The sequence below is a fragment of the Alligator mississippiensis genome, chromosome 5 (assembly GCF_030867095.1).
Source record: "Alligator mississippiensis isolate rAllMis1 chromosome 5, rAllMis1, whole genome shotgun sequence".
Lineage (NCBI taxonomy): Eukaryota > Metazoa > Chordata > Crocodylia > Alligatoridae > Alligator > Alligator mississippiensis.
The window spans coordinates 2,146,513-2,159,711 of NC_081828.1; the positions used below are offsets into that span (position 1 = coordinate 2,146,513).

General features: G+C 48.5%; 1 protein-coding gene across 1 annotated transcript in view; it reads right to left on the reverse strand.

Moving 5' to 3' along the window:
* EIF2B3 (eukaryotic translation initiation factor 2B subunit gamma) overlaps positions 1 to 13,199 on the reverse strand; it is a 115,254-nt gene that overhangs the window by 78,465 nt on the left and 23,590 nt on the right. The window contains exons 4-5 of the mRNA XM_019480739.2: positions 6,748 to 6,907; positions 1,663 to 1,774 (exon numbers count right to left, since the gene is read on the reverse strand). Of these exons, the coding sequence (XP_019336284.2) occupies positions 1,663 to 1,774; positions 6,748 to 6,907 (272 nt within the window). The remainder of the gene's footprint in view (positions 1 to 1,662; positions 1,775 to 6,747; positions 6,908 to 13,199) is intronic.

A 13,199-nucleotide genomic window follows, 5' to 3' on the forward strand; every position in this document is an offset into this window, starting at 1 on the left:
TTCTTAACCAGGGTGCTGCGGTACCCTGATAAACTCAGAGATTTCCAATAGGAATCCAGAGTGTTAAACAGCCTGCCCTGCTGTGGGCCTTCTGAGTCCTTTGCAAAAGAAGAACTGCTCTAGGATTTTTCTGTAGTCAAAAAAACAGTGAAAACTAAGCTGGCATTTTCTGAGAGGGGACTGGAGTCTAACAAAGTTGAGAAGCACGGCTGTGCAGCTTTTTATGCCCTTAACCACCTGCACAACTAAGACAAAGAGCGCTGCAGATTCTGCACCATCAATGCTATCATTTGCTAAATTCTAAACAGCTGCACATGAGAAGATCTCCTGAAGACAATGGGGTTGAACAGATGTCCCGGAGGATGAAGACTGATTAATCCTCCTTCTAAAAGATAGGTTAAGTGAGATAACGGGAGTGAGACAAACCTGTAAAACCAGAGGTCAACAAAAATCACATGCGTCACAGCCGTAATGATTTTGGCCACTCGTAAATGCAGCGAGAAAAACAACAAGCTGCAACATTCTCCGAGTACAGCAGAGAACGCCGTGGCTTGTTTGTAACAATCGCAGTCCCGTGGTACAATTTCATCAGCAAGCACGTCAACTTGGCGTAAGCCACAACAATTCTGTGGGCGTCACAATGATCATGAGGTTACAGGTCACGGCCATATAGATTTTGTGGCAAAAGCAGGAAGGCAACCCACATCCTACCGTCCTGAACCATGCACAATGCTACATGAGCTGAAGGGCAGATGACGCACAGGTGGGGGCACTTAGCTCGCACCCATTCATCAGTTCATAACAACACGATTCAAGGTGGATCAGCAGAAAGATTGCACAAGTGATGTTTTTCAACTCACCTAAAAGTATTTTTAGAATGCTGCAAAATATCAGCTAGCTGCTGCAAAGGTGTTTCTCATGAGGACCAGCATCTAAGATCAGCTAGAAGCACCCTGGGCTGCATGCCTGGACTCTGAAGACTCCACTGAGGTCTCCGATGAGACACCCACGGGTAGTACAGGTTTCCCAGGGCCATATAATATTGCACGGCAGCAAAAGTCCCAACAGGACTCTTATGAAGTGATGTGAATAGCATGTTTTGGGAAGGTCAATGATTCAAAGAACTTACCTAAGTGCCGCCTACACAGAGTCTAATCACAAATCCAAAATGGGTTCTCCAATGAATTGCTTTGGCTGCAGAGGCAGTCACGGATTCATGCTCTATGTGAACGGGAGCGTTTGGAAATTATAGTGCGGGTCCCCTTGAAGTCCATTCACGGCCAGACAAATGAGAGGAGCATCTCGTTTGTGTGAACGGACCGCAGACGTGTGAACTTGAACTCTCTCTGAATTTAGCTATATTGGCTTTTCTTGAAGAACAGACAATGCTTTCACTGCGTCCTTCCCTCTGCCTGCTCTTTCTCATGATAATCTGCTCTTGTCAAACACGGACACCAACTGGTTGCAATGCAAAAAGAATGAACGCTTCTCACAGAACAATAGCCCGTGCTCTCGCTGCCACTCTCTGGAGTCCTCCAGCTTGCACTGTGAGCCGGTCCTTTCCCCCCTCCCTTCTTTACCACAGGGCATCTTCCATCCACCACCACCCCAGCCCACATTTGTTCCTCCCCACTCCAAGGCAAACGTCCACCTGGGGCTTACTTCTGAAGGATGGATCTCTTAATAATGAGTTCTTCATCCAGGTCAGCTTCATTGGCCATGAAGAGCAGTCTCTTTCCTGTGTTGTCCAAGCCAATGAAGTCCCGCTGCTCCACTGGGGTGGAAAAATCAAACACAACCATTTTACAAGCATGCCTTAGTGCAGTCCAGGAAGATGAGGTGGACCGTCACATTAGCCCTAACACATGAAATACTTGGGTACCAGCAGAGATTAGCCCGTGAAGCCAAATAACTTACATGCAAGAGCTTGCAACAGACATTTGCTTTCCCTCCTCAATCTGGGGGGTGGAAACATGCAGGTCATGAGGTTCCTGCACATGGTCCCAGCACCCCCTCCATCTTTACCAGGAAGATGCCAACTGCAGAGACAGCAAGTCCCAGCACGCAGTGCTCCATTTTGATCTCAGCTGAGCTTTATTTTTCCCCTTCCCTCTCTTTCTTTACTTGAATTTACATAAAGAAAAACCCACGGTAATTACAAGTTCTTAGAATTCCAGCTGCTTTTCCGCCCTGTAAATCACTCTCCTTTTCTCTCATCACAATTAGGTGGTGTGGAGAGGATTATGATTCCAGGCAAGACACAACCATTCTGCAGCTAGTATTCCATTTTTTGTATTATTGATGATAAGTGTATCTGATGATAAAAATACGTCCTGATAAATACCATCAGTAAGAAAAACATCTGACATACACACGCACACACACACCTGAAGCTTCAGTGCCCCTAGGACAGGTATTTAAACAAGCCCTCTCTTTCAAAAGGTACCCGACCAACAGGACACTTAAATCATGCTCGGTGTCAGCAGTGCTACTGAAATCAGTGACACACCAACGGTGACTTTGACCTGCTGGGCCTAGAGTTCTTTCTTTTTAATGGTCTGGGACCGCTGAATAAAGCAATGGAAATGATTTGTTCAGACAAATCTCCGGGAAGAGGGACCAAGCCAAGTCTTTAGAGCATAAAGCTCAGGAGAGCTGGGGGAAAGTCAGTTTACTGAAAGCTGAATTCACTTTCCAATGAATTTGGGATGCAACACAATTGTGACAGCATCTGCAAGCTGCTCCATTATACTAACCCTGCAATGGCAAAGGGGGGGCTTATGTTTTCCTTCACGTAAAATAATATTATTTTTGGCCGGATACTTACCTTCCCTCAACCCCATCCCAACCCTAGACAAAAAAAGAAAATGCTCTGTGAGCAATAATGTCTTTCTTCTTCTTTCAGCCAACTGCATTTTTAACCCCCATTCTCCCCGCTTTGCTTTCTTCGTGTTTGCTTCTCGGTGGCTGCCGTAGCAACAGCCACCATCTAAAGAAGGTGAAAGCCCCACAGCTGTTGAAAGCTTCCCTGTGGGCTGCCTTTGATCCTAGTGATCAAGCTAGCTCTCCCCAGAAATTCCCCCTGTCAAATTAGTTATACAGCTAAGGAGCATAAACATAGGCCTCGCCGTGTAACAATGTGAAAAATGAAGCAGTCAGGATCAAGCTAACCCGCAGCTCACTGGTATTGAGAAAAAAGTTTGTGGGAGCAGCAATGCTGCTCGCCCGAGGTATTAAGGAAGGCAGAACCCAAGGACTGTGCTCCAAGCGGAGAGAAATCATCACCTAACTTGTCTCAGTCCCCCGCTGCGCTTCAATACAGAAGAGTGGCAGGTTCCTCAATGAATCGATGCCTCTCAGTTCGAGTCAGGTTTGGTTGCCGTCGATCTTATTTATGTTTAAGTTGCAACAGATTCTATCTGTACAGAAAAGATCCTGCCTACACCAAAAAGCACCTCTAAACCAGGAAAGTGCCATGATTGCAGCCACATTTTTCTCTTGTCTATGAGGACAGAAAAAGTTGGTATGGCCATGTTAGAAAAGTATGCTTTACTCCCTGCAGATGCCCCGATTCCATGCACAGGTGAGAAATATGGCTATATTTTAATGGAGACACAGCAAACCATATCACTCAACTGAAATGTAAGAGACCTGCTTCAAAATGCATGGGCACTAAGTGGCTCAGAGGGACAAGACAGGCAGGTGACAAGCTTAATTAGTGGCTGTGGGAGAAGCAGGAGAAGAAATGGGGACTCTACAAGGATGGTCACTCAGAATCATAGACAGTGAAGGTTGAAGGGAGCTCAGGAATCGCATCTAGTCCAACCTCCGCTCAAAGCAGGACCAGCCCCAACTACATTATCCCAGCCAGGGCTTTGTCTACCTGGGTCTGAAACACCTCCAAGGATGGAGACTCCACCGCCTCTCTGGGGAGCTTGTTCCAGTGCTTCACCACCCTCCTCGTGAGAATTTGTTTCCTAATATCCAGTGTAAACCTCCCTTGCTGCAACTTGAGCCCATTGCTCCTTGCCCTGTCATCTGCCACCACTGAGAACAGCGAGATGACCTACAAAGGAAACAAAGGGCCTTGTGCCCCATTTTTCACCTTTATGTTGGATAAAGGCAGCTTGAAAGCCTTTTGTCTCAATAAAAAAAAAATGACCTTAGGATTTTGATGTGATCTACCTTTAAAAACTTTCTGAGCATAAAAATTGAAAGTAAATTCCAAGCAGTTCTGGTAGGGAGGGGAAGGACTTCTTGGTCAAACTTTTTAGACAAATGTAATTGGCATTGGAGAAAAATGCCTTGGTGAAAGATGCAGCAGGAATTCACGCACTGCCACGCAACCCATGGCCCCCCAGCAAAGTCAGGGAAGACTTGTAAACATCCCTACTGCTTCTCTAGCAAGAACAAGCAGGAAGAACGGCCCTTTCAACCCTTTCACACTTCCTTCATACATCTGAAGGAACGGACACACACACACACACACACACACACACACACACACACACACACACACACACACACACTAATCTTTTGCTGTCACCTGTAGGGTATATATGTTGGGTCCAGCCTAGGCAGCTAAACTTTAGACACTGAACACCTCAAAAAGAAATGTCACATTGTTCAATATATCCAGTGCAGATTTGTTGGCTTTGGGCTCAATACACGGTGAAGAAAATATCACCTGGCACCCTAAATAGTCCTTAAACACATTGCCTCTATCAATTGCTACCGTTCCTTAGCTTCTCTCAGCTCCATGTCATGCATTTGAAGGCCAGAGGGACCATTTATAATCAGTAATCTGGCTTCTCATGCAACAAAAACCAGAGAACTTCACCCAGATTCTTGCACTGAACCCATTAACTCATGGCTGAACCGTCAGACGTTTAAGGAGAACATCAAGTGCATCAGAACTGACAGACCTCCCTGCTTCGGCCTCTGTAACCAATAATGCTGCATACAGTCAGTTACAATGGCAAATTTCTCCCGATTTCTGAAGAGCTGGCTTTAGAGCTGTTCTCTCCACCTTAGATATGAAGCAACAGATAACGTACTAAAAAGCACAACCTGGAATCACTCAGCGGAGATCTGGTAGGTCTTTCTTACTTCTGGCTTCTACAAATCTATACGACGATCATGTTTGCTGTTAATCTAAGAGCAAAGGTGGCTCTGAACACAGGTTGGGGGATTGCCAGATCTCAGGATTTATTTTCCACCGACACCAGAACAGTTCTCTGAAGGCGTAGAGCACTGCACAAGTGCAGAGTGCTGCAGGTGGAGCCGACAGTCCTGCCTGTTATTACGGCTGCCTGACTTTTCCCATGGTGACATCCTGGCTTGGGTTGCTTGTAACCTCATCAAACTTTGTTTGTGCTGAAATGTTCTATTCCGGGGGCTGCTCCAGGCTCAAGTTTTGGAAGGGTTCAGACGAGCCACCTCAGCTGTCTCTAGGAACGATATGGTTCTCCCCATGTTTCAAAACTCTTGGGACATTTTCTTTCCAGGATGCTAGCACTCTCAGGCTGTGATGGGGCAACTGAGTGCAAGCAGAGGGTAGCTTTCATGTCCACAACATGCCTTTGGCCACTGTTACATCTGGCCAAGTTACAAAACCACTGGAGAAACACACCTTGTATACAGACTGCAGAGACGCCTTCAATTTTAGCAGCATGCAACATGCTCAGGGCTGTCACAGCTCTTGTGTGATCAAACTGTGTGCGTGACACTTCCGCAGAGCCAAGGGCAATGCTGGCTTTTCTCCTGGGTCTGCTGGTCCCAGCCATACTGGAAATGAGCAGGAAGCTGCTCGCCAGTGCACACCATGCCCCATACCCCGTGGTGGGCGAGTCGGGGCAGGGTGTTTGCATCTACACTTTGGGTATTCCTGGGGGTGGGTGACCTGCAGCTGGGGGAGTTTTCACTTCTGTGCTTTCCCTTCCCTCCTAACCATGAGTTCAATAAACTTCAATAGCCTATGACTGACCAAAGTCTGCAGTCAGCTTGACTGGCTTGGGGGAGGAGAGGGAGAAGTGCTTGGACCCACACTTTTGGGGTCCCAGAGGCTTGGGCATGAGGAGGGGACGTGGTCAAGTGGCGAGTGAGGAAACTGCTGGCTGTTAGGAAGATGGGTTTTACTGACTAAGCAGTACAAGGGAGCAGCTCATGGATAAAAAGTGGCAACAGAAGGGGAAAATGGGATAGCAGAGTCCTGGCTACATATCAGAAGAGCCAGCTGCAGCACTGTATGTATTTGTGGAGGGGGAGGAGAACACTGCAACGTGGGATGCCTGGAGGACTGAGCAAGCCCATGTCACAGAACGCTTGGTGTCCACATATGACAGTAAACTGCTTCCAAAGAGACCTTGATTTTCCAGGTGCACTTTTGAACCGCCCAAGATGGATTTAAACTGGATTAACAGGCTTGTACATCTGTCTGCTTCAGGTTTAAACTGCATTTAAATCATTCTATGTGTTGTGTGCGTCCATGTCTTTCTAATCAGACCCCAAACTCGCTAAAGTCAACGGGAGCTGTTCCATTAACTTCAGTAGGCTTTGGATCAAGATCTTCATGATCATGCCGCTCTAGGCATTAATTTCAGACATCAAACAACGATGATGCCAGCACAGGGGAATCTGGGTTGCATTTAGAAAACTCTCACCTCTCCTCAGCTGACACTAGCTCATATCACATATGCAAATGCATGTATTAAACACCTGCATAATCCCAACCCAACATCTCCTTACCTGGGGCCTTTTTCCCTTTCTGTCCTGGTACCACTTCCATGGGTTCATGAGCTTTTTTCATCAACATGGAGAGCATGGCATTGTGGGCTCGAAACAGATCGACGACTTCATGTAAAGCAACGTCTGTGATCAGATCACAGCTCAGCACCAAGACGTCAGTCTGCCAGACAGAGAATGAGAGAAAAACGCTTCAGAGACATCAGTTACCACATACTCGTCGATTTGCAAGGCTTTAGTAACAAACGCAGCCCGCAAGATGTAATGGCTGTATCCTGTTTCTAGAGGGGTAAAGATGATACCTAGATGCAAGGCATCAAGGTCTACCAGTTGTCACAGGTGAGCTAGTGCTCTTACTGCGCATGAACATCTAAGAACAGGACACAAGGTCCATGATATCATCTCATCTCATCCTGCTCCTGCCACCCCAGAAGTAGTAGGGACCCTGGCACAGCCTTAGCCTTCAACACTGCCCTGAAGCTGTGTCATACTTACAATGGCTGCTATCTTAGTTAATACTAACACTGATCTATCTGCAGCAATCTCAGTGTTGTCTCTACCTCTGGCCACAAACCACTTCAATCTGTGTTTAAAGCAGGTCACTTTTACTGGAAGAATCAAATGCTGGGCACCTCCAGTGACTCACCTCCCCCTGCCAGGCTTGCTTCAGTCATCAATACACCTGCTGCAAGCCGACCACACTCTGCACCAAAGTCCTGAGAACAAATTTGCATCTAACTTTGACCTCAAAGGGATCCTAAGCTACGGGGGCCCATGCAGAAATCACACTGGAATCGCCACATATAGAGTAAAGCAGGGCAGCTTCCGCACTCCTGCCACTGACAGACGCCAGAGTCACACGAGCTCCTGGTGCACTGCAAGTGTGAACAGGGGGAATTTGCAGAGTCACGCGAGCAATCTGTGCCTCGCAAGTGTGTTGGGATTCTTTGCCAAAATCTATTAGGCAGGCGACCAACCTCCTTTTATCAAAACCACTTCTGAAAAAGAACAGCTGCTGCGGGACTAGCTGCCCATGAGCCTGGATGGACTAACTCCAGAATCATGGCGCAGGAACATCATTCTTCTTTCCCCTCTTCTTGGTATTTGTTGCTTTTAGGCTCCTCACAGATATTACATTTATCATGTGATTCATGTGTTCATCGCACAATAGGTGGGAACATTCCAATTTTCTGAGCCAGAGAAAGGCAAACCAGGCACAAAGCTGTTCCACATGCAATGTTCCCTTTAATATGGAACAGCTTTGGGGCTGGTTTGTATGGCACTTTAAAATGAATGTGTGGCTGGGAAGTTGACAGATTTACAGGTGCTGGGCAGGGGGAATCTTGATAGGCTCCCTCCACTTGCCAAGTTGAAAGCTGTGTGTGGTGTAGCGCAGTGTTTGTGGGTTTACAGGTGCTAGGCGGGGGAAGGTAATGGGGCCCACCTTCTTGGCATGCTGAAACCTACATGTTGGGCAGGCCTGCCTGGGTTTTCCTATGCACCAGTTTATAGATGCCAGGTGGAGAAAGCCAACATGTTCCCCACACTCAGTAAATGTAAACCTGCGTGCCAGATAAAAGCTCCCATTCAAGCTTTTATCCCCAATTTTAACAATCACAGGATACACGATTGTTGGGAGCAGGGATCAGATCCCATCATGCCATTCAACGAACATCTGTCGGTGGCCTCACTTCTTGGGCAGGCAGTCACTGACCACTGAAGCTCTGTGGGCAGGAATCGTGTTCGGTGCCCTTTTGATTATTATTAAATACTTTGATGCTATGGCAATAATGGGAGGAGCAGGGCTACTTTTCCCATAGAAACCACTATGCGGACTTTGCCTGTGGCTGTTCTATCAGGTCTGAAGGAAAACGTGACCATCTCCTCTACTGTCTTGGAAGGGACTGCAATACAGGACTTAGCACAACATTAGATCTTGGGGTCTTAACCAGGGCATGGACAAACACACAGACTGTGGTGTGAATCACACTAGTTTTGCATCAGGATCAGGAAGGCACAGACATGCAGCTACCCCAGGGTGGCTCATGGGAGGTGAATATTACTCTGTCTACTCTGAGAAGGATGCAGACAGACAATACCTGAACCGGTGTAACTTACAGCAGAAGCCATTTCCCCCATTCGGCTTAGGGGTTTGCATCATCTGTTTGCTTAATTTTTTTACCCTGGGATAAAGTTAGTGACACATACATAAACAAGGCGCCTGTTCATATCCTGGGAATAACTGAAGTTTGATACAGTGGAAACATTGCAGAATTTGCAGGGGTTTTCCAAAGGACTGCAAAGCAATCATCACATGCTTCCCCCCAACCGTGGGAGTCCGTCATGCCACGAGCTGCATGTTAAGAGGCTCAGAGCTCCGCAGACCCAACCACCAGACTTCTAGCTTCGTTTTTCTGAACAAGTAATTTCTCAAGAAGTTTCCAACTGGAAGGGATGGTGTCTAGGCGCAAAGTTTGACTGGCTCTGAATTCTGAGCTAATATTGCTCTCCCTTTCTTTACAAAAGGTATATTTCATGTTAGGATTTTGCCTGGAAAATGCTAAGCTTATGACAAAATAAGGTCATGCACTCAGAAAAAAGCCCTGCACCAACCAACCTGCTTTGGCAAGCCGGGGGAGAAAACAATACGTAGCAGGGAAGCACATTTCAGTTTCCAGAAAACAGTGAGAAATGCAATGAATTTAACTTTGAAAACCACTCTAGCATCCTTTTAGCCTCTTAAATTTCCAGATATTCTGTCTCCTGCAAAAGCATGAATTTAGCTGCAAACTTTTCAAAGAAGGGCAAAGATCTAGCAAAGACCCTTCAGAACCAGGCCCCTTTTTATCTTCCAACTGAGTTTCCAGCAGGAATGGCTCTCTGGGTTCAATCCATCCTGACGAGGATAAAAGGAATGGGCCAGCAGACCTGTCATAGGGACAGACTAGCCAGACCTATGAAACAAATCTCGTAATTACACAACGTTTCACTACGTGCTTTAATCTGTCGCTGCCGTGAAGTCCCCACCAGCCTTTCGTATGGGTGAGCGGGCTCTGGGGTTTTTTCTCCTTGCTATAGGCTGAGCTTTTGCAGAAACCGAATGCAGAGACCCCTGAGGAGCAGAAGGGAACAGAACGGCCACATGTCTGGTTGCCATCTGTTCTAGCCATCTCCTCTCCCAGTATGTAAATAAACGGCCGCGAGCGCGGGGACCGGGGAAACACACGGTTGCTGTGTCAAGCCCGCGGTTCTGCCTCTCCTCCTGATGAGCAGAGCAGCGGCCTCAGAAGCACGCTGAGAATACACCGCGAAAGGCTCTTCTGGGACTCGGCTGCCTCCCCTTTGAAGCCCCCCCACCCTCATAAATAAAGCCCTCACTGTCTAATGGATGCACTTTTTTCCAGCGCAGAACCCCCGAAAGAATAAACTAATGGCTGAATGAAAAAATAAACCATGCTAGCGCCCTTGGAGAAGGGCGTGTTTGCCTCTACTTTCTTACGGGCGGTGTAGTAGAAAGAAAATAAATGGTACGGCTTGTGGGGGTTTTTTAAATATGTGTTTCATATAGATACGGTAGAAATACGAAGCACCTTCCTGATGAACCGCTGCTTGAAAGGAGGTGCGTACGGTGAGCTCTCGTGTGCTAACAAGGGGTCTGTGAACATACTTGATTTCATGAATTATGCAAACACCGAAGATGCACGCAGACGGAGAACGGTAACGAGCTATAAGCAGCACAGATTACATCAACCCCAAACTATTATATAAACAGATGATAAGAATCAACATGAACGGACTTAAAAAAAAACCCAGCATGTGCCATACTTCGGCATACGCCCCAGCGGCTGTAAGAGAGGAAAAGATCTGCCCAGCCTGTCATCTCAGTGTTCACTACAACAACCATGGCTGAGTGGGAAGGACTGCCCCGTGCCGAGTGCTAGCCTGGGAACTAGGGCCAATACCCTGCACCTGCCATGGCCCAGGTCCCTGCTGCGCTAGGCACTGTACAAACACAGCACAGAGAGGTGGCTCCTGCCTCAAAGGCCTTGCAGTTGCAGTCCAAGACAGAAGAAAGAGCTGGCAGCAGACAGGAAAGGGAGTGCAAGGAGCCAGGTGTGTGCAGTCATCGCAGCGGCACAAGGAGGGCCCTGCGGAGGAGATGCAGAGCCATCACTCAGCATAGACCCAGGCCGAGGCCAGGAGCACAGCCAAGGTATATGCCCTGCCGCTCCCTCCCACTCTGTGCACGCCAGAGCCTGGAACGAGGCAACGCGGACGCCTCAGAGCAGCCTGGACCGAACTGCAGCACGCCATGAGTGCGTGCACAGGCAGCTGCACGGCCTCGATGCAGCATTGGGTGCACGTGGCAAGGAAGAGGGACATGGTATGCCCCTGGGCAGTGCTCCTGGGGCCAGCACACAGTGGTGTAGATGGGCTCTCAGTGCCAAGGCTCAGTTTCCCCACCTGCAAACCAGAACCACACCATTATCCTACCAGAAAAGTAGCTGGAAACAGCGAGGGGCTGGGATACTCCCCAGGCCAGGCACATACTAAGTAGGGGTGCACAGATCCCTACAATGTGCTGCCAGGCAGGGGGCCTAGATGCCCTGGGGACAGGCCCAATAAAAAAACCCAGGGCCTTTGGGAGCCAACACAGACAAAACCTTCAGCCTAGAGTGCACAACTCTGAGACTGAAGAAAGTGCGACCCAAAGAACAGAACGTGGGAAGACGGACATGAGAACAGAAAACACACTTGGAAATGAATCCAGTTTACAATGCAGGGCCAAAGAAAACTACAGCAGCGATGTGGGGTAATACACCAGGCGACCTCAAATGCCCTGGCATTGCTCACAGCCTGCGTGCAGTGAGCACCAGTACAGACCCGGCTGCATTCAGCCTATTTAAACAGGAGATCTGCTGGTAACGGGCAATGCGTGCAGGGTTTTTAAGGTGCCTGCTATACCTTTCCGGTTGGGCAGAGTTACAGACAAAGCATGGGCCTCTTCAGCCTGACACCGCAACCACCACCAAAATGCCAGTCTGGAAAATTATACAACATATGCTGCACGGACAGCTCCGATTTGGATGAGACTGCCGGCCTCGAGGCAGAAAGAATAACAAATGTCAGCTTGCGTTATAAACAGACGAATTAACACACAATCAATCGCAACAAGCCGGCTTCTCAGGGAAACCAAAGCAGCATGCAGAGCTACACACCAGAGCCCCCCGTAACACAAACCTGTAGTTGTGACTGTACAAGAAACTGAAGTGTTTCATCTTTACACCAAGTGTAACTCCACTTGCCTGCACAAACAGAATACTTTGCATTGCTCTGGGTGGGTGGGGATCAACCTTTTGGCCCCACAGGCCAAATGAGGAGCATAGAGCTGGTCCACAGGCTAGATCAGGGCCCCATGCTATCTCTGCCTGGCTCATGTATTGGGATCAGGGCCCCATGCTGCCTCTATCCATCCCTGAGCACTGGAATCAGGCCTGCATGTCTGGCTCCAGACTACATGGCCCCTGCCCAGCCCTGCACACTGGGATCAGGGCCCCATGCTGCCTCTGCCCAGCCCCATCCCACCTCCACCTAGCTCTGTCCGCCAGGATCGGGGCCCTGTGCTGCCTCCACCCAGCCCTGCACCAGCCTGAGCGCTGGCTCTAGCATGCAGAGCCATGGCCCACGGACCTGTGGGCTGGATGACAAGGCACTGAGGACTAGATCTGGCCTGCATTGTGGGGGATGAATATCCCTGTTAATATTCTGTGAGAAAACCACAGCAGTCCCCATTCCTGCTGCAACCAGGATACTGCAGTGCTTGACTTTTTTGTATATACAGCCTCAGCCCTACGTTGCATTATCTTTGGGATGTGTATGCAAGACCCTTATTATTATCTTTGGGATTTGTATGCAATGCCCCTGTTATTCTAAGAAAGGAGGAACTAGTTCAGCGGTGGACAACTGGACTGAGAGACTGCGTTGAACAGAGATGCCACCACTTTTCGGGTCAAGAACCTAACCACATCCAAGGATCTGGGAGACCCCACTGTCACCTCAGTCTCCATTTACAGCCCCGCAGCCATGACCTCTTAGGAAGCTCGTAGGCTGTTGCGGGAACCGCGGCCGTGATCCGTGCAGAACCCAGCGCTCCTATTCTCCTGAGTTGGTAGGAGAATAGCAGCCTTGGCTGGGAATCCCTGCTCCCCTCTCCTCACATCCCCAGTGGCAGAGCTGAGCAGTAAATCAAGGTATTTTGTTACTTGATACAAAGCGTTTCCTGGCTAGGTGTTCACCTTGGATGTCGTGTGTTTGCTGGTGATGTAGAGCATGAACAGCCCTTGGGAACAGTGTCTCAAGGACCTCAGGAGGGCGAGTTCTCCCCGGGCTGCTGCTTTGCTGAACCTGAACTGGACAACAACCCTTCCCCAGCCAACAGGAAAGAAACCCGTTTT